At 46.4% G+C, this 25,149-nt stretch overlaps 1 protein-coding gene across 1 annotated transcript in view; it reads left to right on the top strand.

Annotated features, from left to right (window-relative positions):
* The first annotated feature begins 14,285 nt into the window (after positions 1-14,285).
* The window catches only part of EPHB1 (EPH receptor B1), a 463,088-nt gene continuing 452,224 nt past the window's right edge, over positions 14,286-25,149 (top strand). Inside the window, exon 1 of the mRNA XM_025291403.3 lies at positions 14,286-14,981. Coding sequence (XP_025147188.2) covers positions 14,924-14,981 — 58 coding nt within the window. The 5' untranslated portion in view covers positions 14,286-14,923. The remainder of the gene's footprint in view (positions 14,982-25,149) is intronic.

Here is a 25,149-nt window from a genome sequence, read left to right as displayed (position 1 = left end):
TGGTAGCTTTATAATAAGTATGAAAAGTTGATCAGGCAAGGCCTTCTGTTCTTTTGTCTTCAAAATCATCTTGGCTGTTCTTGTCTTTTTGCCTTTGAATTTGGGGTCAAACAATCAAATTCTTCAAAAATAGTGTGAATGCTTTTCTTGTGTTTGTATTAAAGTTATATTTATTTATTTATTTATTTATTTGAAAAAAATTTTTTTAATTTTTTTATTTTTATTTTTTTTTTACAGTTTTTTTAAATTTTATTTTATTTTATTTTTAAACTTTACATAATTGTATTAGTTTTGCCAAATATCAAAATGAATCCACCACAGGTTATATTTAAAGTCAGGGATAATTGATATCAATTTTCTTATCCATGAAAGTGGTGTATCTCTCTGGTTACTTAAGTACTCTTTAATAGAGTCTTATACTTTTTTTACATACAAGTCTTTTAAAACTTTCTTTAAATTTGTTCTAAAATACTTCGATTTTTGTGTTTTTAAATGCTATGATCTTGAAAATTATTTTTTTGTTGATGTTTAGGAAAGCAGTAAATTTTTTCCTCTTTTTTAATAACTCTTTATTTTCTATTTAAGTATAGCTGATGAATAATGCTATGATAGTTTCAGGTGGACAGCAAAGGGTCTCAGTCATACATGTCCATGTATCCATTCTCCCCCAGACTCCCTCCCATCCAGACTGCCTCAAAACATTGAGCAGAGTTCCCTGTGCTATATAGTAGGTTCTTGTTGATTATCCATTTTAAATATAGCAATGTGTACATGTTGATCCTAAACTCCCCTAACTCTCGGTTTCCCTCCAGTCTTCCCCCTGGCAACGGTAAGTTTGTCTTCTAAGTCTGTAAGCCTGTTTCTATTTTGTAGATAAGTTCATTTGTATCATTTCTTTTTAGATTCCATATATAAGGGAGGTCATACAATATTTCTCCTTCTTTGACTTACTTCCCTCAGCATGGCAATATCTAGGTCTATCCTTGTTAGGAAAGCAGTAAATTTTTATATATTGGCTTTTTATCAGCAAACTTGCTCATCTCTCATGTTTGGTCTAATGATTTGTTTGTACAGTCTCTTGGGTTTTGTAGATTATCTTACTATTTATGACCCAATATGTTCCTTTTTTCTCCCTTTCCTTTCTTTATAACTTTCATTTCTTTTTCATGTTTTAGAGTGCTGGCTAGGACCTGCAGTAAAATGTTTAATAGAAACAAAAGAGCAGTTATCCTTTTCTTTTCCCCAACTTCACAGAGAATGCTTCTGATATTTGATCATCCAGTGTATTATTTGCTTTTGGTATATATCATATTTCAGATTAGAAAGTTCTTTTCTATTTCTTTAGTTAAATACTTTTTAAATTGTGAAAAAGTTCTGAATTTTTATCAGAGGTTTTATGTGTCTGTTGAGATGAGTATACACATTTTGTCTTTTAATTAGTTAATGAAGTAAATAGATTCATCTAAAGTTAGACCATCCTTACAATCCTAGGAAAGCCCAAACTGGTCCTATGGAAAAAAAAAAAAGAATACAGTACATTTCTGGGTTCAGTTTGATAATATTTTATTGCTTATTTGTGCATTTATTTGGTCCTTTGTTTTCCTGTACTGTTCCTAACATGATTTTAGAAACATCCTTGAATATTTGGAGTAGAACTCACTGGCAAAACCGTCTGGATTTAATATTGTTACCTTTTCATTGTATAGATTTTACTGATTCAAGTTATTTTATGGTAATGAGTCTACTCAAATATTCTTTTTGTGAATTAGATTGCATATGTCATATTTTTTCTATTTCATTCATGTGGTTCACAGTATTCTCTAAAATTTCAAAGTTTTTTTTTTTTTATACGTATGTCCCTCTTTTCATCCCTAACACTTTATCTCATTACAGATTCCTTGCAAAATAGCTCAATCTTGTCAGAAGCTTTTCCATCTTGCTCCTTTTTTTCAGACAGTGAGCTTTGAGATATGGTGTCTTGTTAATAATTTCTGTATTTTCCATTCCTGTATATTTATGTGTTTCTCTTTATGTTGTGTTTCTTTCCTTTGAGTTATTCTCAGTTTTATTGCTTTTGTTTTAGCTCCTTGAGAGAGAAGTTTTACTTAGCAACTTCTATTCTTCTCAACTTTATAATATTCCAGGATACAAAATTACCTTTAAATATCATTTTAGCTGCATGTCAAAATTCTGAGAGGTTGAGTTTTAATTATCATTCAATTTGAAATATTTTTCATTTCCCATTGAGATTTCTTAATTAGGGGACTTCCCTGGTGGTCCAGTGGTAAAGAATTTGCCTTGCAAGCAGGGAACATGGGTTCAGTCCCTGGTTAGGGAACTAAGATCCCACATGCCAAGGAGCAACTAAGCCTGCACGGCAACTAGATGGTCTGCATGCCACAACGACCAGCCTGTGTGCCCCAACTAGAGCACCCATGCACTGCATCAAAAGTTCTCATGTGACACAGGGGGAACACTGCGTGCCTCAACTAAGACCGGATGCAACCAAATAAATTAAAAGAGAGGGAGAGCAATTTCTTATTTAAAGGTCATTAAAGTGTGTTTCAAAGTTTCATTATTGATTTCTAATTGCATTACTTTGAGGCCAGATAATGTGATTTGTGGGGCTTCCTAGGTAGTGCTAGTGGTAAAGAACCTACCTGCCAATGCAGGAGATATTAGAGACACAGGTTTGAACCCTGGGTTTGGAAGATCCCTGGGAGGAAGGCATGGAAACCCACTTCAGTATTCTTGCCTGGAGAATCCCACGGACAGAGGAGCCTGGTGAGTTACGATCCATAGGGTCACGAAGAGTCGGACAAGAATGAAGCCATTTATCACGCACGCACAATGTGATTTGTATGGCCAGTTGTTTGGCCTTTGCTGAGACGTCCTTTGTGGCAATTGTTCTATACATAGCTGAGAGCAACAGGCAAGCACTAGTGATTAGATGGACTCTGTGTCCATCTCTTTTAAGTTGAGTAGTTATGTTGTCACAGTCTTCTAAGATCAATTTTCCTCTGCTTGATCTATACATAACCAAATGAAGTTATTTTAAAACCTCTCTCTATTATGGTGGATTTGTCAACTTTTCCTTAAAATTTTGTGCTTTTAATAATTTGAGGCCATGCCTTAGGCACACAGAAGTCCAGAATCCATGTATCTTCCTAAAAAATTATTCATTTTATTATTGTGTAATGCTTCTTTTGTTACTAATAATGCTTTTTCCTTATTTTCTGTGTCAATATACCTATAACAGATTTCTAAAATCAATATTTGCCTGGCACTTCCTGGCATATTTTTTTCTTATCCATTTATTTTGAACATTTTTGAATCCTTATTTTTAAGGTGTTTTTTCTAACAATATATAACTGGATTTTCTTCTTAACCAATCTGATGTTCATATTTTAAATTAGTTTGTTTCATTTATATTTATTATGTTACAGATACATTTAATATGATTGCTAGTATCCTTGGATTTATTTCCACTAGTTTATTTTATGCTTTATTTATGCTATGCTTTCCTTTCTCAAATTAATTTTTATCAGAATATAGTATGCTATGCTTTTCGTTCCTTATTTTTCTTTTTTCCTACTCCCCATTGTTTTAATTAAGTTTCATTATCCCTGCTTTCCCTTACTGCTTATCTGGGAAGTGGTTACCCTTAACATTCTAAAGCATGGCTAACTAGACAAGATCTAAAATTATTCAATATCTCTGTCTGCCTCCAAAATGGCATCAGAGTTTTAAAAAATATTTAGGTTTTTAACTCCCATCTTTGATGCTGTTTATATTCAGTGTTTTAGTGTTATCCTGCTTTTATAAACTTCAAACATTTGCCCACATTATTGTTTCTTTCATCTTATTTTGCTCTTCTGAGTTCATTTCTTTTATTTGTGAACTATTCCTTTTAGTAGATCTCGGAGATAGTATCTTGGGGATAAATGCCCTAAACCTTGCTTCAAAATGCCTTTATTTTGTGTTCAATTTTGAGCACAACTTTAGCAGATTTTAGGTTGAGCTTTCCTGGTGGCTCAGTGGTAAAGAATCTGCCTTTCAATGCAGGAGATGTGGGTTCCCTGGGTTGGGAAGATCCCGTGGAGGAGGGCATGGCACCCACTCCAGTATTCTTGCCTGGAGAACCCCATGGGTAGAGGAGCCTGGTGGGCTACAGTCCATGGGGTTATAAAGAGCCAGACACGACTTTGCGACTGAGCATGCATGCAGGATTTTATGTTATGCAAAATTTTAGATTCATGGTTATTTTCTTTCTGTAATTAACATTTTGCTACTGAGAAAACTAACTGTCATGTCTTAAAAGTAACTGTCATTTCTTTCTGATCACTTTTAATGCTTTTTTCTGTCTTCGGTAGCCTGAAGTTTCATTATGATTTGTTTAGGCACGAATAATTTTTTTTTTTATTCTGCTCAAGGCTTTCTAAATCTGTGCTTCCTAAACCTGAACAATTTATATCTTCCAACAGTTTTAGAGATTTTTCTATTTTCTCTTGATATTGCTTACACCCCACCCACCCCCATTACTTCAATTATTTCCTCAAGTATTTTAAGAAGAAGAACTAAAGCGCCTCTTGATGAAGGTGAAAGAAGAGAGCGAAAAAGCTAGGTTAAAACTCAACACTCAAAAAATGAAGATCAGGGCCTCTGGGCCCATTACTTCATGGCAAATAGATGGGGGAAAATGGAAACAGTGTCAAACTTTATTTTCCTGGGCTCCAAAATCATTGCAGACAGTGACTGCAACCATAAAATTAAAAGACGCTTGCTCCTTGAAAGAAAAGCTATGACAAATTTAGACAGTGTTTTAAAAAGCAGAAATATAACTTTCTTGACAAAGGTTCATCTAGTCCAAGCTGTGTTTTTTCCAGTAGTCATGTATGAATGTAAAATTTGGACCATAAAGAAAGCTGAGCACCAAAGAATTGATGCTTTCGGACTGTAGTGCTTGAGCGAACTCTTGAGAGTTCCTTTGACAGCAAGAAGATCAAACCAATTAATCTGAAAGGAAATTGACCCTGAATATTCATTGGAAGGGCTGATGCTGAAGCTGAAGCTCCAATACTTTGGCCACCTGATGTGAAGAGCTGAATTATTGGAAAAGACCCTGATGCTGGGAAAGACTGAGGAACAGAGGAAAAGAGGGCAATAGAGGATGAGATGGTTGGACGGCATTATTGACTCAATGGACATGAGTCAGAGCAAAATCCAGGAAATAGTAGAGAACAGGGATGTCTGGTGTGCTGTAGTCCATGGGGTTACAAAGGGTCAGACATGACTAACTGAACAACACAACAAAATATTTTAAAAATATATGGTAACCTTCTCTTTGCATCATCCAAATTTCTCAACCTCTTGTAATATCTTACATTTCTTTACTGTTCTGTATTACATTATAGCCAGTTTCCTCAGATTTAACTTGAAGTTCCTGTAAACATCTCCTCAAGCATATTTATTCTCTTAAGACTATCCATGTAGGTTTTTATTCCAATGTCTTTAATTTTTTCTATTTTATGTGCTTCTCTCTCAAATGTATAGTTTTTGTAGTGTTTTATTTTAAATATTGACATTTAAGTCTTTCTCTGAAAGATCTATAATTGTTGTCGTTTAGTCGCTAAGCTATGTCCAGCTCTTTGGGACGCCATGGGCTGAAGCATGCCAGTCTCTTTTGTCCTTCACTATTTCCCAGAGCTTGCTTTGTTGACAAAATGATGTCTCTGCTTTTAGGTTTGTCATAGCTTTCCTTCCAAGAGCAAGGTTCTTTTAATTTTATGCCTGCAGTCATTGTCTGCAGCGGCTTTTGAGCGCAAGAAAAGAAACTCTGTCACTGTTTCCATTTTTTCCCCATCTATTTGACACGAAGTGATGGGACCAGATGCCATGATCCTAGTTTTTTAAAAATTGAGTTTTAAGCCAGCTTTTTCACCCTCCTGTCTGACCCTCATCAAGAGGCTCTTTAGTTCCTCTTCACTTTTTGCTATTAAAGTGGTATCATCTGCATATCTGAGGCTGTTGATATTTCTCTTGGCATCTTGATTCCAGCTTGTGATTCATTCATCCTGACATTTCCCATGATGTACTTTGCATATAAATTAAATAAGCAGGGAGACAATAATAAAAATCCTTTCCCAATTTTGAACCAGTCAGTTATTCTATGTCCAGTTCTAATTGTTGCTTATTGACCTGCACACAGGTTTCTCAGGAGACAGGTAAGGTGGTCTGGTACTCCCATCTCTTTAAGAATTTCCCACATTTTGTTGTGATCCACACAGTCAAAGGCTTTCATGCAGTCAATGAAGCAGGAATAGATGTTTTTCTGGAACTCCTTTGCTTTTTCCAAGATCCAACAAATTTTGGCAATTTGATCTCTGGTTTCTCTGCCTCTTCAAAACCCAGCTTGTACATCTGGAAGTTCTTGGTTCACGTACTGCTGAAGGCTACCTTGAAGGATTTTGAGCATAACCTCACTAGCCAGTGAAATCAGTTTTGTTGGCTGAATTTTGCTTATGGTAGATTAATTCATGTGTTCTGTGATTCTGGATTGTGAGTTCACACTTGGCATGGCTGTATTTGTGGGAATCTTATGGAGGGTTTGTGCTTTTTGTATTTCCTTCTACCAATCCATTTATTAAAAAGTATTGAATATTTCTAATTGAGTTTTTGCCTTGCAAGTTTTGAGATTAAGTAGTAAAATTTAAACTGAAGCCCATGTGAGTGAAGGCCTATGATAGGAGTTCTATGGGGAGGTTATTTTCTCTCATATCCTGAGCCTAGGTTGAGAAGCAAACTTCCTTGTCCTCCTCTCTGACAGAGGATAAACTTTTCTCTCAGTCCATGCTTTCAATGAAGGTGCTGCAGTTTGAGGCCTCAGCTTTACGCAATGGTTTCAGTTCGAACTTTGTGCCTTGCATTCATTCAAACTCTTGTTTTCTACTAACGCACATTAAAATTCAAGCCATTAGGCTTCCTGACTGGGGACTAATCCCTACCCAGTCTGCAGTGTAAGCACCCACATTATCATCTGGATTTCAGCACTTTGTTTCTAGGCTCTTGGGGATCCTTCTTACGGACTCTGCAGCCCATTGAGAAGAAAATATTTTACATATTATTGGGTTTTTCTAGATGTGTTTAGTAACAATTTTGTGGGTTAACCTATATTATTAATGTGAATGTAAGTTATTCTTTTATGATTTATTTTTTCTTTATGTATGCTATATAATGATATTTTTTAGCCAAAGAGTTTTTAGTCAATATTCAATTTATTCATATTTGTTATTGGAAGCTATTTCTGTTATTTCTTTTGCATTTTTATTGTTAAACAATAATTTGCCTTCCATTTAATAATTTTTCAATTCCTTTAAAAAATATACAAGTTATATTTTATTTTTACCTTCTCCAGTGTTTTTAAAGATCTATATATGTCTTTAAATTATATTTATAGAAACACTTAATATTTAAAACTTTTTAAAACTAATTTCAACTATTTTAAGCCAATTTCAGTATTTGTAAGGTAAGCATTAAAAGAAACAAAAAGCTTCTGAACCCCTCCTACGTGAACAAGGAATTTCATATAGCTTTTTTTCCCCCACCTAACATTCCCTTCTTCTTGATCTTAATACAATTTGAGCTATTAGATTTAGGTTTTTGTAACCTGAATTTTGACAACATTCTGTATTGAGACTACTTTTGACATTTTAATTAAATTTAAAAGTGGTTTACAAACATTTAGACTTCTATTTTTAATTGATTTTACGTCTGCCACCAAATCTCATCTCTGTCGTTTGGAATATATTTTCAAGTAACTTTTTCCCCAAACTGCTGCAAATTTTCTGAGATTTTAAAATGTAACTGAAAATGTCTGTTGCTCTCAGTCTGTGGAAATATATTATCTGTGTCACAAATTTTTCACTTCTCAAAGTCTACAGCTCTGGCTCCATTTTCTTTTGGAATTCAGTGTTATGAAGTTAATGATATTTATTCCAACTATAGGCAATTTAGTCTCTTTTTCTATGTGTGTGTTTGTGTGCGTCCTTGGGTAGATGTAAGATTTCTTTAAAATATCCATACAGTTCAAAAACATCACTGAGATGTGAGTATCAGGTCTTTATTCAGCTAAGAAAAGTTTTGTTTTTTTTATAGCCTTGCAATTACTTTGATGACATTTGTACTGCTATTTCTTTTAGGAACTCTAAGCTCTTTCAGGAATGCTCCTGGGGACTCTTTATAGTTCCCATTCCCTTGCAAGTAAGAACACAATATTACATATGTTGGTCCTCCATCTTCTGTCTTCCATATGTTTTGTATTCTTTTTTGGTGTTTTTCCTTTTCTGTCCATTTTGCATGCATTCTTGGAAAGATTCCCCAGTTTGTCTTCCACACCACCTATTAAATGCTCAGCAGCAACAAATCTATTCTTTCCTGACACACATGTGTAGAGTTTAATTCTGCCCTGCATTTTTATTTCTTTAAAACCCTATTCTCTCTTTCTCCTTCCTTCTCTCATTTGGTTGCCTTTTTTTCTTAGTCTGTGTTCTTGTCAGCTTCTTTCTTAGCCATGGAATTTGTCTTCATGCATACCAAGAAGCTTCCTGAAATGTCTCTTGGCTGGGCAGAACATCATGTTTAAAGTGATGCTCTCCTTCTGGGTCTTGGAGGTACCATCCCTGCTCCTTGCCTTGCAGTATTTCCTATAGGTCCCTGGGCTCTGTTGACCCCTTTTCACTCCTCCCTGAGAAGGGAAGACCCGTAGTCCTGTTTTATGCTAGGCAGGAGGAGTGGATTGGCCTTGGGCTCTCCTTGTCCTTGCTTGCTTGATGCTTGAATCATCTTTTTAGACCTACATCTAGAGGATGAGCCAGTGTTCAATTGCCAGTTGCCACCAGGCTTCATCTGCCAAACTGAAGTGGCATCTTTGTCTAAATACCATGTTGATTCTCTAGTGTTCTGACCTGATATGTCACAGGAAAAACTACACTCGGTAGATGCACTGCTCCCACTATTATTACCATGTCTGCTGCAGCCTCTTGACTTTTCAGCCCCTCTGGAATGCATTGTGTCTCCATCAGCTCATCCGTTTCCACAGTTGTCTTGCTTATTTGCCCAGTGATCATGTATGGATGTGAGAGTTGGGCTATAAAGAAAGCTGAGCGCAGAAGAATTGATGTTTTTGAACTGTGGCATTGGAGAAGACTCTTGAGAGTCCCTTGGACTGCAAGGAGGTCCAACCAGTCCATCCTAAAGGAAATAAGTCCTGGGTGTTCATTGGAAGGACTGATGCTGAAGCTGAAACTCCAATACTTTGGCCATCTCATGTGAAGAGTTGACTTATTTGAAAAGACTTTGATGCTGGGAGGGATTGGGGGCAGGAGGAGAAGGGGACAACAGAGGGTGAGATGGTTGGATGGCATCACCGACTCAATGGACATGGGTTTGGGTGGACTCTGGGAGTTGGTGATGGACAGGGAGGCCTGGCAACCTGTGGTTCATGGGGTCACAAGGAGTCAGACATGACTGAGCGACTGAACTGAACTGAGCTGAACTTGGTTGTTTTCAGACTCTCTTGGGTATAAGAAGACCTTAGGGAAGGGAGGAAGATGACTCAGGGAAACTGTTCTTCATTTGCTTTGGAGCTGAATCAGTAACGGTAATGGATATTTACTCCATTCTCTGGTTAGTAGAGAGCCTGGGTGTCTGAGTCAGGTATTGACAGAATAGGAATTACCACGTATCTTCCTACCTATTTCTTTAAAGCAAGTTCTTTCTATAGAAGAGAATTTGGCATATGTCATACATGTGCTTGATAGGTTTTTCTCCACCCAGCTTCATCAGCCTTATAAGGCTTGTCAGTTCCTTCTACATCCTGGCAATTAGGTTGTCTGTCAGTGTTCATTCACCTTGTTACTCTGAGTCTTCATATTTGTCTGTATTTGCTGAGGCATTTTCCTGAGAAATAAGGAGAAACTTTGTTGGAAGCTACTAGCCAGAGGCCATTTTTTACAGAAAGTCCCACAATGCATTTCAGTGTCTGTCTTCCCAGGAAGATCCTGAGATCCTTAAAGGGGGGCTTGGGGTCACAGACATCACCGGGTCTCTTGCACCTTGTTGGTCACCAACATGGAATTCCTGCTCAATAAACTCTGAAAGTTTTGTTCTTTGCCTATTATCCATTGTTAAAATGCCTTAACTAACCCACACATGATCCACCTGCTTCTCCAAAAAGAATTGATGAAAATGTGTCTTGCAGCTTAACAATCTACCTAAAAGTAGCTTGGGTCACGGACTGTGTAACAAAACCTTTCATTTGTGCTGTTAAGCAACGCTTAGAAAGAAAACAATGGGATAAAGGAGCAACTTAAGATCTCATGTACAAGACATCCATATGATCATTCTCAAACTGCTGTGAAAGAAGGCTGAGCACTGACGAATTGATGCTTTTGAACTGTGGTGTTGGAGAAGACTCTTGAGAGTCCCTTGGACTGCAAGGAGATCCAACCAGTCCATTCTGAAGGAGATCAGCCCTGGGATTTCTTTGGAAGGAATGATGCTAAAGCTGAAACTCCAGTACTTTGGCCACCTCATGTGAAGAGTTGACTCATTGGAAAAGACTCTGATGCTGGGAGGGATTGGGGGCAGGAGGAGAAGGGGACGACAGAGGATGAGATGGCTGGATGGCATCACTGACTCAATGGACGTGAGTCTGAGTGAACTCCGGGAGTTGGTGATGGACAGGGAGGCCTGGCGTGCTGCGATTCATGGGGTCGCAAAGAGTTGGACACGACTGAGCAACTGAACTGAACTGATGCTCCCACTACTAAGTAGAATGAAGAAACCAGGCTAACACTACAACAAAAGGGATACAGGTTGGAGGTGAGCAGGAACTTTCTAGTAGAGTAGCTTCATAATGTATAGAAGGGAAGTTGGGCAGTTGCTTTCACTAGAAATGCTTTTCAATCTTTTAGACACAAAGCTGTTTAGAGGTGGGGGTGACCTAGTTAGCTGCCCCCAAACCTTCCAACCAGAAGGGCCTCTGAGTCCTAGAAAAAGGGTCAAGTCACTCTTGGGTGCCTGAGAGTGCTCAGTTGCTGGCTTACAGGCGAACATCTGTCACTTTGAAGGAGTGATTTAGTGATATCAAATAGAGGGGTGATTAATCAAGAAAACAAGTGAGCATTTGACATCAGAGAGAAAAAAAAACAGCCTAGGAGATGCTTTGGGGAAAATGGGCACCCAGGCTTGGAATCCCAACCAATGGTGCTTTCAGGGATATTTACAGAGCATAACGTGTTGCGAGAGAGATCAATCTGCTGAATGGCTAAATTAATATTTAACTTGCTCAGGAAAAGTCAATCCCCTGGGCTATTAGGGAAATTAGCAAAAGCCCTTAACTGAAGCTGTTTTTACCTGAGCCACCAGCGTGTTCTAAAAGTCATCAGTGTTATTCCCTCATATCCTTGTGAACTGATGTGTCCATTCCCACCCCAATCTAATTCTCTCCTTTCACCCCTCTTACTTTTCCTCTGCCTCCTTCTCTTCTTGTCATAGAACCCTTCCTTTAAACAAAACCTGATATAGATGCCCAGTAAAACAAAAGGCTGTCTGAACAGAGGTGAGGTCTGAAGCCCCATCCTCTGACTGTTCCTGTACTTTCCCACCTGCATGTCCCCTGAGAGATCCTCAGAGCACAGCTTGCAACTCCTAGACAGTGGCCCCCGAGCCTCTCTGAGCAGCAGAACTCATCAAGGTGTGGACTGTAAAAAACATCTGTGGCCCTACTCATCCCTACCGATTTATGATCCTCAGGGTGAGCTGTAGGGGCCAGAAGATATTAGGTTGGTGATCCTTGTGGTCCTGGCACAGGTTCAGAGTGCCTGGCATAGTTCTTGGCATTCCTGCACTTGTGATGTCCCAGCATCCTCCCAGGAGGGAGGTTTGCAGTTGGATAATGCCTTCAGCCAGGTCTGGAAGAGCCACTCTGTACCCACACAAGGAGATGTAGCACAAGATTGTGAGTGAGAGAGACAGGGGACATTAAGGCTTCCTGAGAAAGTTGGGCTTTGGGAAGAAGTTGAAGGCAGGAAATATATTTCAGTTTGCACAAAAACATCTGGTACAATGCCTGTATGCAGCAGGTGCTCAATAAACACCTGTTCTCACTACCCACCATCACCCTTTAGCTGGTACCTTGCTGAGTCTCCAGTCCTTCCCGTTACCTGACACCTTTTTCCTCTTTATGGTCATCCTTCTCCACTACTCCATAAGCTCTCTCAGAGCAGTGCCTGTGTCTGCGTCCCTACAGCCTTGAGCAGGCCTGCCTGGCTAGTAGTTATTACCCAATAAATTTCCCTGGAGTAAGTGGGTGAGTGCATGCTAGCCAGATGCAAGGGAAGGAAAGCCTGGGCTGTGTTTAGGGGATCAAGTTGGTTGAACAGCCCGGCCCACAGGGAGGCTGGTGTAGTCTGGGCTGAGATGGCAGGTTCCAGGGAGCTTGTGGAGGAGTCTGGATGCCAGCCCAAAGTGGTCTGTCTTTCTTTAGCAGACAATGAGGAGCCATTAGGTTTCTGTACTGAGAAGAGATAAGATCAAGCTTGGCTGGAGGAGGACTGGTTTGGCAGCAGAAGGATTGGGGAAGGGAGGGGTTGGAAGCTGGGTGGCCAAGGCATTGGGCCGGCACTAGCACAGGCTCCTGGGCTTGGGACAAGGGAGCAAGCTGTGGCAGAGGGGACTCTGCCGGATATGTCTCTCCTAAGACTGTGATGTAACAAAGGACAGAAAGGAGTCTGAGACTCATCTATCTGTTCATCCATAGGGGGAGGGCTGGAGGCAGAAGAGTCGGTGAAGCTGCTGAGGAACTCAGCAAGCAGAGGTTCCAAGGATGGAGCCTGGTCAGGCGAACCTCCTTGACAACTGAAAAGGGAACAGTAAGAAGTGCTAAGCAGGTAGGAGGAAAGTGGGCACTGTGGAAACTGAGGCAAGAGCTCCAGGAGAACTGGTCCCTAATGTCAGGAGTGCTGAGGGCCTAGGAGGACTATGGGTAATGGGAGCACGTTCTTCCTGGGATGATGGCTTCAGAGTCGTTGGGATGTACTTGGTGCAGTGTGATGGGACAGAGGGCAGCTGGCACGGTGTTGAGGAGCAGGAGTGAGTGAAGGCCGATGCCGAGGCAGCTGGGATGGAGGGTAGTGGAGAGGGAGGTAGCCTGAGTCAGAGAGGGGAAGCAAAACAATGTTAGAATGGAGATAGGAGTCTGGCTAGGACTGAATAGGGGCAGTCCCAAGCAGAGGAGAGACTAAATATTTCAGGGTGAGAACTTGATTTGGCAACGCTGTAAGAGGAGAACAGGGAGCATGGAAGAGGCCATCACATGTGCCCACTGTCAAGTCATTGACAAATCTGGGAAGGCTTGGTGGGAAAGAGGTGACTGTTGTGGGGAGGGGTAACCTAACAGGTCGTCCCTGATCCTAAAGGAGGAGACCATCATCAGGTTTGGAGAGGGGGAGGTACAGTGAGGACACTTCTCCAGCATAGCGTTACAGCCTCAGGCAGGTCCTTGATCTTAAACCATCCGGCTAAAGAAAGCAGAGCTGGGGAAGCTGGGCTAGGGAGAATCACTCCTGTCTCCAATGCCCTGTCCCCCTCTGCAGTCCTTCTAGTCCTTCCCCCACAGTATGGGTGCCTTCCCCTGCCCACTACCTTGCAGAGCTCTCCACTGTCCCTATCGCATTACGCCCCTCTAGGGGGTTATGTGACCACTGGTCATTATCACCTGACCTGTTTTCTGGGATTGGGATCCTCAGCAGATGTTCATAAAACACATGGGTAAGTGAGAAGTCAGGGACTTCTTGGGGGAGGAGAGCAGCAGGGAGCTGGATAGGAAGCATATCCCTTGCTCTGCACACTTGGCTGATGCCCCCAGATTCTCTGAACCTCATTCATTCAGTCAACAGATGCACACCATGACCTTTGGCGGGCCAGGCACTGTTATAGGCACTTGCCATTCCACAGTGAACAAAGCACACACGAATCCCAAGAATGAAGACCTCATTTTAGTAAGGAGAGACCCACAACAAACAGGATAAGTATAAAACCACATGTTAGGTGAAGTGCTATGGATAGGAGGAATAAGGTGTGCCATCGGGCTTGCATTAAACAGGGTAGTCAGCGTAGTCTTGCTGAGAAGATGAAAGAAGAAAAATTTGATTATTTAAAGCTCACCTAAAGCTGGTGGGCTGTAAAGGGAAGGGCCTGAGTCCGTTCCTTCCCTCGGCCCCCTAAATCAGGGCGTGGAGAGCTACGGCCGGCCGGTGCGGTTCTCCGAGAGCACCACCAGGGGGAGCCCCGACCCCTTCTAGCGCCTTCCGAGCCCTCCCGCACAGCCTTGCAAGCAAAAGTTTTTCTTAAACTAACAATGCCAGTGTAAGGAGGTGCTCGCGCCTGATTGGATGGGGGAATTTTGCAGGTTTGATTCCTTGATTGGACAGGAGGTGTTAGGGGTGGGGAGAGAGCTGATGGTGGGGGATCCCGCTCCCTCCCCCGTCAGTCTGGCCAGCTCCGTCCTCTCGTAGGCTCGGATGTAGCTCGCAATGTGACACCAGGACGCACACGCACTCGCGCGCTCTACCCGGCTCGCACTCCCTCGCCCTCTCTCTCTTACACACAGGCACGCACACACCCACCTCTCCCATAAACACACACACACACATGCACACCCACAACCACGCGCGCCCGCACCGCCCCACGCGCGCACACTCCCGCCCACGCCCACGCCGCGCTCCGGGAAGTCCGGTCCCGGCCCGAGCGCGAAAGGATACGGAGAAGCCACCGGCGGGGAGCGCAGCGGCGCCCCGGGACGCGGCGCCCTCCCCGCGCGGCCGCCTCGGCTCGGGCTCGGCCTGGGGGCCGCCGGCCGGCGATGGCCCTGGATTTCCTGCTGCTGCTCCTCCTGGCATCCGCAGTGGCCGCAATGGAAGGTAACGTAGCCTCCGCGGAGCAAGTTGGCGGCTGTATCCCCAGGGCTTCTCTGGCTGCTATGCGTCGCCCTCATCCCGAGACCCGAGGGCCAGGTTGTGGGAGAGCGTCGGCCACCACTGAGCGCGGGGCTGGGGCGGCACCCACCCGCGCGCCCCCGGCTGGCTCTCGGCGCCCGCAGCTGGTTCGCGGAGCCCCCTGGCTCCTGCGCTCCCTAGCAGCCCTGGTCTCCCGCAGCCTCGGAGAACACGGAGCCCGCTGCATTGCGGTGCACGCTCCTTAGCTCCGGCGCAACTAGGCGTTGGGGAAGAAGGGGCGCCTCTGGCCGTCCGGCCGCTGGAGTGCGGGCGTCTGTCCGCTCCCTTTCTATCCCGGGCACCGATGCCCTTAGGCGGCCGCGCGCCACCTCTCCTTTTCCCCCGCTCCGGGTCCGCAGGCTCCGGGACTCGGCTTGGCAGGCTGGCGCTGCACGCGGGGACCGGAGATGCTCTGCCCCAGTACCCTGCAAGTGGCTGCCGAATGAGAGGGGCTGAGTTAGATGGCCCGACTCTCGGGGGACAGCTTGGTCGTCCGGGAGCCTGCGGGCTGCCTTCTTCCCGAGTCAGTCGGGGAGACGTGGACACCTTTGTGGCCTCTTGCACCTGAAAACGACGGTGGGGTAGGGTGGGTGATTGGTCCTGCCTAAACTCGCCCAGTCTCCCCTTAGGCTGGGAAAGGTAGCCTATGCGCAGCATTGCTCTCCCCGCTACTTCAGCCTTGACTGTGCCTCCGCTGCCGCGGCGGGGAAAGCGCGCTCGGCGGGCACCGCGCCTGGCGCAGCAGGGAGCTCCGCGCTCGGCGGCGCCCGCGAATCCCTGTGGGAAATCCCTGCCCCACTCCCGCCTCCCGCCACCCGCCCTCTTCTCCCGCCCCATTCCTCGCAGCTGAGCGGCGGTCGCACCCCTCTCCGGAAACACAGCCCGGCCTGGAGCGGAGTTTAGTGCCGGGATGAAAGCAACTCGGGGGGAAATGCACACCTCAGCCCCGCTCGCTGTCTCCGTGTCCGGCGCGGGTGAAACTCCTTCGAAGGACTTCGCGCGCGGCCCCCGGCGCCGGCGCCACCTTCAGAGCTGGGAGCTCGCTCCGCTGGGCTGCCCGGGTCCTTGTTCTACTGCTACTGGTTGCCCAGCGGAACCCTCCATCCGCCCCACAGCCCCGTGGTTCAGCGCCCCGACCCCTCCGGAAAGCGCTGCCCTTCCCCAAGCGAAACTGGGGCCTTTTGGCCCCGGGCGGGGCTGGGATTCCCCGGCCTGGTGGTGAAGACCACCATATCCACGTTCGTTCTGGTGGCGATGCGGGGGTGCGGCGATTAACGCCTAGAAAGCTCGCTCTTGCTTTTCTGAAGGTGGTTTTTTGTCTGCCCTGCGCGTGCCGCTGCCCTTTCCGGCTGCTGGGTCTTTGTGCTTGTGGGTTGCTTTTGGGGTCGTGCAGGGACTGGAGCATGGTGGGGTGCAATCAACGCCCCGCGCAAGGGCTACTCTGGTTTGGCTTCTTGAGGGACAAGCGCGGGAGCGGCTGAATTAGGGCCGGGTGGGCGAGGCACACTTCCAAAGCGGTCAGGACGACCTGGGAGAGCGGGCATTTGCAATGGTCGAGGGCACACTGGACTTTCTAGCGCTGGGGCGGCGCATCCTGCCCGCCTCTCTTGGCGTCCGCTGAAGGGTCAGCGGCTCGGCTCGGAGAGCAGATGGGTGCCCACTTTAGGAACCTGGTTTCAGGGTTGGGTTTCCACGTTGAAGGAGGGCACTTACAATTTTGTATTCGAGCGAAATTGGGGAGCAGATGTATGTGAAGCCCCCAGGCGTCTGGCGGCGTGCTAGTTCCGCCCTAGACCCTCTCTTGACCTGTCTGTTGAACTGGAGCGGCCCCAAGGAGGGTGCTGTGGTGTTGGTACCCAGCCCCGTGTACCCATCCGGTCACCCGCGGGTTCTGGAGCGACCCAGAGGGTGGGGCCTGTGGTCTTTCTCTGTGCGCAGCCCAGAAACTTTACCTTTAGCCTAGCCAGAAGAGCCTGGCTTTCTGGGCTGAACGTCTCTCTAGTAAGGGTTAAAAGAAACACCACATTCAGCAGAATATTAAAGCAGCCCCGGCCTCCTGCTCAGTGCACAGAGATAGTACACACCATTCACTCCTGCCTCTCCCGGGTGAGCACAGGCAGGCTCATTTTCTCCTCTGCACACGCGGAGGTGCGTTCCCGCCTGCCTGGCTGGGCTGGGGCCAGAGTCATTCGTTTGTGATGAGTGAGGAATAATTATCAGAAAAGTGGATCAATGAGCTGCCTACGCAGATCGCAGATCCTTCTCAAACTGCCGTGGCCAGGGGGCGCCCCTCCTGGCGGATTTGGCCACTTCTGTGTCCGCCTGTGGTCTTTCTGTCCTGGGTCTCTGATGGAATTTCAGTGGGGCCTTGTCACCCATGGCAAGCAGCTCCAAGACCGGGCAGGTCCTCAGCACAGGCCAGGGCCAGACCAAAGCTTTAGCAGAAACCATGGGCCAGGTGGGGACACTTAGCCAGAAGCAGGCAGTGTCTTATGAGACCCTCTGCCTCGATGGAAGGAAGAGGGAGCTGGCTAACCTGCAGAGAGGGGTAGGCCCACGCTGAGGGACACCGCTCCTACACCGCTCCTGCTCTCCGCCCTCTCCTCCCACTTCCATCTAGCTCTTGGCTCTGCTCTGGAGAGAGATGGCCTGCAGGGCAAAGGCTTTCTAAATTTATTTTCAGAGAGGAGCAGGCAGGCTTGGGGTGGGGTTGGGGGGGGGCAGGGATGCTGATGTACCCTGGACTTCTGGACAGAGAACCAGGCCTCTTTTCTCTGTTTCTAGAAAAACAGCTGCCTCTTGAAGCTCATGTCTTTTCACATTGGATCTGAGTGCTTGTCGATGGGCTGCTGGTGTCTGCAGGCTGCATTCTCTGAGCTGCCCTTTGGCCCATGCCCTTCATGATGGAGTCTGGAGACCTGGCCTTCTATGGTGTCGGGCTGGAAGCAGACACTTTCCCATGGAGTAGAGTATTCCTGAGCTAAGCGTGGTGGCCCTTCTGGAGGTGGTGCTCTGGAATCACTGACAGCCTGTAGCCTCCTCCTAGCCCCAGCACCAGTGTCTATGAATGACCATAACAAATGCAGGTGGCCTCTGGTTGCCACGCTGGCTGGCCAGCCAGAGCACTCCCAGGAGAACTGCTCTTTGGTGTGGCTCAGAGTGAAATCCTGGACTTGCCACCCTTGAGTGTGCAAATGTTTGATTTGGTGGTAGATTTCTCAGGACTTAGCAAATAGTGGATTCTCCGGAGGAATTGCTGGTGCATGAACACACATGCCGCACCTTGAAATGCAAGGGCCCTAAGGTCACCATCCACAGTTAAGTCTATCACAGGTTGGTGGCGAAAACCCCCAACCTCAGTCTGGATGCCTACAACAGGCTACCAGGTCAGGCAGCAATTGACTGTTTCTGCATTTTCAGTTAATGTTTCTTTGTTATGTGTGCCTCTGATTTGGGTATCCTGAGCCAGCAAGTGGTAGCAGGCACCGAAGTTTTAATCTGGAGGGAAAAGTAAATTTGAGAGAGTCCTATCCATTAGCTGACTTTATTTTCTGTGCATTGTAAAATGGTTGCCATTTACTCAGTGTTTGTGGAGGGACACCTGGAGCCATTGAGTGGAATGCTGGTGAGATAGAGTAACGCAGCCTCGGGCTATTTCTCGAGAAGAGTCTTGGCAGTGTAGACAGCTGCAGGGGTTGGGCCGAGCCCTGGCCAGTCCCGAACCTTCTGGCTTGGCAGAGCAGAGCTGCCAGTGGCTGGTGATGCTCACCCTCTCCAGCCTAGGAAGTCAGACAGGTAACACACACATGAGGATATCCCTGAACTAGTTTAAAAATAAAGATGCTGTTAAAGTCAAAGATACATTCATATTATTAAACTAAAACAGTCATCTTAGTTAGTCCTTAAGAGTTCTTAGAAACCCTAAGGTTTTGAGTGTAGGGTTTCCAGTGTGGGCAAAGGGTGGAGGCAGTTTTGGAAGCAACAGAGGGGAATGTCATTTCAGGCAGGGTTTTTGGCTTGAGGCAGCTTCATGCCACCTGGGCAATTTGCTGTAGACTCTTGGGCTCTTTCTGCCAAAGTTTAGCAGGTCTGGATAGATTCTGAAAGACTGTATTCTGGCCTCCCAAAAGATCCTGCTGCAGATCCTGCATCCTGGAAACTCTGCCCAGGGGAATTTCTCTAAAATAGCTGCAGTAACAAATCCTGGGCAGGTCTTGCTCCACTTTGCCCTTGCTGAACAGCCTGGGCATCTTCATTTTTATCAATTATAAAGGTCCCCAGTGATGCAGATGCAGACAGCCTGGCACTGGTATATTTGGAAACTGCTGATAATAGCTCACACTTAATGCTCGGTGTTATTCTAGGTACTTTATGTAAATTAATTTGCTTAGTTCTTAGACAACCCTGTTGGATTGATATTATTATCGACCTTCCTCTCCCATTTTTCAGATGAGAAGATTGAGGTACAGGATGGTTCAATGATTTGATAAGGTCACAAAACTGGTAAGAGGTTTGCATTTGAATCCAGGCAGTCAATGTTCTTAACCACTCCACCTCACTTCACCACTTTTGTGAACTTTGTGAGAAGAAAGGTTCAGATCTGCCTGAATTCACGGACTGGAAAAATTCTAGTGCTGATTCAGCCTCTGGTCACTGGGTACTCTGTTGATTACTGGGGACTCCATGTTTTCATGGTCACGGGAGAAGAGATGAGTGAACTGTTCAGATGGTCTCGATGTTTCAGCTGGAGCAGGTTTCCTGCCCCTCTTTTCCCACGATCCACCTACCCCACGCTGCACACGTGCAGATGCAGAGCTGGGGACCCTCACCATGGCATGGCTTCTGATGAGGAATTTAGTAGCAGGACTGGGAGCATCTCTGTTCCTCCTCTTGCCCTGGCCAGCTCTCCCAAGGAAGAAACAATTGTAGACAAAGGCCCCTAAAGGAGATGGGCCTGGGCTCCCTAGGCATCTTAGGGGCAATGGAGGGAGCACACTGGACCCTTACCTGTCTTATCCCCTCCCCCAGTCTTCTAGAGCACATCCCTACACCTGGATTTTAGGAGTCCGCATTCCTTGGAAGAGCTCCCTTTATGTCTCCCTCTTCTGCATTAGCCACTAAAGCAACCTGAATATTTCTGTTAGATTTCCATGTCTCCAAAGGTGGTGCAGAAACAGAGCATCGGATGCCTGCCCTTCTGAGGAAATTACTATAATAATAAAGTAACACCCTGGGAGAGAGTCCATATTTCAAAGTACAATTTTGCTGAGAAATTTCTCAGTCCCTTCTGTAGATTCTGTTTAAATTGCAGCGATAAATCAGGGCCCCCAGGTGTGTGTTTGTGCTCAGAGGGGGGGCATTGAGTGACCAGGTCAAGGCCACCTGCTCCATCAAAGGCCCCTGACGCCTGACATCTGAGTTGCCTCACTAACTTTTGTTGATGACTCTTCTGGGGATTAGAGAGATGGGAACATGCTGTGCTTGGGGCTCTGGAGGATGGTAGACTTGGTTCTTCTTTGCTAATGGAAACCTGCTTTCCATCTGACCTAAGACACAAGAAGCAACTGGATGTCTAGTTCACTCTCTCCCTCTCTGTGTCCCAGTTTTCTCATTATTGAAAGACTAGAGGACCGGCCATCATGATGGAGAGGATAGAAAGGGCTTGGGGTGGGGGCAAACCCCAGGGTAGAAGCAGTGGTAGAATTAGGAGCTTTGGGATGGCAGTAGTAGGTAATGTGAAGTCTGGGGCATGGTGACACCCTGACTAGTTGTGGGTGGGGTGTGGATCCTTATAGACTGGCGGGGGTTCTGCAACAGCAGCTCAAAGATGAGTGAGGGTGAGCTTGGTTGACATCAGGAAGGGCTGGAGCCTGGTGCCTCCACAAGGAGACTTTGCTCCTGGGACTTCCTGTTGGCCAGCACTGGGACCACAGTCTCCACTGGTCCCATATAACATCATCTGCCAGGTGCCGCTCAGTGAAATTTGGCTTTACATTTGCCACTAGCTTCGTGAAAGAGAAGGTGTCATTTCCACAGCCTCAGAAGAGTGTCTTACTCACTCGCTCTCTTGATCCCTGGGCAGCATGGAGTATTTATTACTCAGCCTCAGAGCTGAAAATCTGGGGCCCTTCGCTATATCGTAACGACCCCCATAATGGAGTCTTCAGGATCCTCAGCTACTAGAGACATTGAAGACATGGTGAAAAAGGCCCTCTCACTCCCTCCCCAGCAGAGGTGTTCCTCCAGGGCAGGGAAGCCCCAGCGCCCACAGACAACACAATTAGCAGCTGCTGAAGGTTCCCAGAGTTCTCAGTAGCAGAGCTGGGCCAACGTGGAAACATATAGGAAATTTCCCGAGAATTACCAGGGCTCATTTCTGCCCGCAGGTTGCACCTGAGGCCCTAGTCTCTCCTCTCACTCCACCTGCTTCCTAGCAGCAAGTGACCAAATGACTGATTTGAATTTAACCTCCTTGCCCTGCTTCTCTATCCCCCCCGCCCAGTGGAGGTGATAATGAGCAGAGAAATGGGCAGAGGCAGGTAGCCAGGAGGGGAGGGGCAAGTGAGGGAGCGGGGGGCCCCAGGCCTAGCCTAGCACTCGTGTCTGAGGTCCCTGGGACTGATCAAGGGGCCGCTGCAGCATGTGGGAGCCCACAGGTCTTGTTCCTAGGGCCCTGGATGTTGGGAGTGGGACTGGAGGCAGATTTTAGGGACGGGAAGAGACTTTCTAGAAATCCTACAGCCTGACAGCACTAGAGCCAGGACTGGACTAAGCTTTTGTTTTTCCATTTATCATGTGCTGATTGATCCCATACTCTTAATATCCAAGCATCTGTTGTCCCGTTTTACAGGTGAGGAAGCCGAGGCTTTGAGAGGTTAAGTTACATAAGAACTAAGATTCAAACTGAAGTTTTAACAAATTGAAGTTGGACAGCCCTTCAGGCCACTGCCTCCAAGTTCAGTGCCTTTTCCACTGAACATTGCTTACTCATGAATGAAAGCAGGGAGCACTTATTAAGCACCAGCTGTTTATTCACTGTCCTGCCAGGTGCTGTCCAAAGTACCGGAGAGTATCCTGGTCCCTGTGGCCAGGCTTTCTTCTTGCTCTCTGGTCCTGCCTGACCTGTGCTCCAGCTAGAGGAAAACCGTTTCCCTTCTCCGTTTGCATTTTCCTGTTTGTACATGGCCTTTTCCATGTTCTCCCACCAGTCAGACCCCTGCTGTGGTCATTAGTGGTCTTCTCTTTGCTGCGTATCCGTCTGGCTCACGTCTTTGATGTGCTGCTCAGATGGTGGCTGCTTGGCATCTGTGCCGGGCTGTGGTGGTGGGGGTGTGTGGGGGGACTGGGTTGCTGTTGGCCTCCTGGAGCTCCCGCCACAGGCCTGCCCTCTAGACGGAGGGCCAGCTGCCCATGTTCTCCTTTGGGAGCCGCCCCAGTTTCTGCCCTGTGCACCCCACCCGGCTTGGGGCCGTGTTACTTCCAGAGCTCTGGCAGCTCCTGCCCATCTGGACAGGTGCAGACTCACATCAGGGGAGGACACAGGGGTTTAGCATCAGGTTTGAGCATAGATGGATGTGTAGGAGGAGGGGGGAGAGAAACCCCTGAGCATCCTAGTCTCACTGGGCAGTGCTTGGTCCCCCCGGGGCCGCGCCTGTGGACAGGGCTGAGCAGAAGGACTGGGAATAATAGCAGGCAGCTTCATCGACAGGGGTGACAGAGAAAATGCCTTATCTGTGAGAGACAGCTGGGCCCCGCAGTTAATTGTTCTGTTGTTTTCCTCTCGCTATTTTTCCAGCACATCAAGGTGGGACCTTTGCCCTTGGCTTTCTCATTGATGCTGAAGCTTGAGCCGGGTGGTGAGCTTGGAAGAGCTAAAACGAAGGGAGGAACCTCTCGGGGAGGGGCTGGAGGGTGGCCCATCCAGGGATGCTCTCAGCCCTTCGGCAGTGCATTCAAGTGGTCTGGATGAACTGGGGGTGAGGGGGCAGGCTGTAAGCTTCAGGGCAAGGAAGAGGGTCTTAGTATCAGAACATTCACTGAGTTGTGGGCAGGCACCCAGTGGCCCATGTTGGGCACTTTCAGACCATACTTTGGGTGTCAGACCACATACCATGCTGTTTGGGTTTATCCTGGCTAGGATATGCGTGAGTCTCTTCCAGCACCTTCATCATGTGAGACCTTTTACAGTCTGGGTCCTCCTTTCCCCACCTTTCCATACTAGCATCATGGCCTGCTGCTCCGTCTTCCCTGCTCCATGCTGGCACAGGTGCACACCCACCGCATGGGCACACCCTTGGGCATCCCCCATTTCTTTTCTGCCATATGTGTAGAGGCCTAACTGAGCCTTCTGCTGCTGTGCACCTCTGAGTCTGTACCTGCTTGGAGTGTCCGTGTTGTGTTTGTCACTGATCTTTTCTTGGCTAACTTTAATTTATTCTTTTGAACTTACCACAATCTGCCTCCTCTGGGAAGCCTTCATCCGAGCCCCCGGCTGGATGAGGTCACCAGCTGGTTCCCGCCACACCTATCTCTGCTTCCCTCAGTGGGAGCTCAGCCCACACTGGTCCGTAATTATATGTTGATTTGTCTGGGTACCCCATAGCTCTGTGAGCCCCTGCAGGGTGGGGCTCCAGCTTAACTGTCATGGTATCCCCACCATATGGCACATAGGTGACAGCAATAAATATATGTTGTATTAATGAATACAAAGAAAGGAAAATCAGCAGAACACACACCACCCCCCTCCCCGAAATCATGTCCTTTGTGGGAGTTTACAGTGTCTGCAAGTTTTTCTCCTCTTTTCATCAAAATATGAAACCTAATTCTTCTCCTTTTTAAATATGGGTTGGCCTTCTGACTCTAATGAATAGACTATGGCAGAAGTGATCTTGCATGACTTTGGAGGTGAGTTCAGAGAAGATGCTGCAGCTTTTCTTTGGCTGTCTCTTACATGAGGGATGCTTGCCCTTGTGACTCAGCCACCATATTGTGAGGAAGCACAAGCAACTTGGAGAGACCACTTGTAGATGTTCTAGCCACAGCCCTAGCTCATATTCCAGCCCACTGCCAGCATAACATGCCAGACTTCTGAGCAGGGGAGTGTTCAGATGGTTGCAGCCCCCATCTTTCCAGTCATTCCTGCTGACTCTGAGTGGGAAGAGACAGGCTTTCCTCATTGAGCCCTGTCCAAATTATAGATTTGTGAACAAAATAGATCTTGTCATGTTTAAAATGACTGGGTTTTGGAGTGGTCTGTTATGTAGCAATTGATAGCCAAAATATCCTAGGAGAAGTAGTAAAAGAAAAATGGTTTAGAGAAAACTAGAGAGAACTTGTGGAGAAGGCAGTGGCACCCCACTCCAGTACTCTTGCCTGGAAAATCCCGTGGATGGAGGACCCTGCTGGGCTGCCGTCTGTGGGGTCACACAGAGTCGGACATGACTGAAATGACTTAGCAGCAGCAGCAGAGAGAGCTTGAGGGAGGTTAGGGACGGGGAGAAGAAATGTCTCAGTCATTCAACTTCTATCAGATATTAGGAAATATCAAATATTTCCTACTATGTGCCAGGCAGTATGCACAAAACAGGGAGTGATGAAGGGGGATGCAGCCCTTGGGGGCATCCTAACGGTGGGACAGATGGTTGTTAAGAAGAAAAATAATGGAGAGCATAATTTCAGGAAAGTACTATGAAGGGAATAAACAGGGTGATGTGATGGATTCAGGGCACCTGAGAATGAGAGGAGAGGGTAGGGAGGAAAGGCCTCTCTGTGAATACATGAAGGGTGGTCTTGCCAAGCAGGCTAGGCTTTACTCTGCATGGGAGATGGGTTTTGGCTTGATTATGCAGTTCTTTCCAGTCAGGCTGAACCAAGCCTAAAGGGATGATACAACCCCATCCCAGAGTGTCCAAGGAGGGCCGAGCTGCTCCCAGAGGTGAGAGCTCAAATTCTACAAGAGGCCAATGGGGGATGGGAGCTGCAGGACAGAACTGATGACTTGGGAGCCGCCAGGTTCATAAATACTGATACAGAGTACATTTACTGAGCATCTACATGAGAAATGTACTTGAAGCTGAAAACATGAAGTTCAAGA

This window comes from Bubalus bubalis, chromosome 1 (assembly GCF_019923935.1).
Source record: "Bubalus bubalis isolate 160015118507 breed Murrah chromosome 1, NDDB_SH_1, whole genome shotgun sequence".
Lineage (NCBI taxonomy): Eukaryota > Metazoa > Chordata > Mammalia > Artiodactyla > Bovidae > Bubalus > Bubalus bubalis.
The sequence above is the reverse complement of the archived record's forward strand: the minus strand, read 5'-3'. Positions and strand labels throughout refer to the sequence as shown.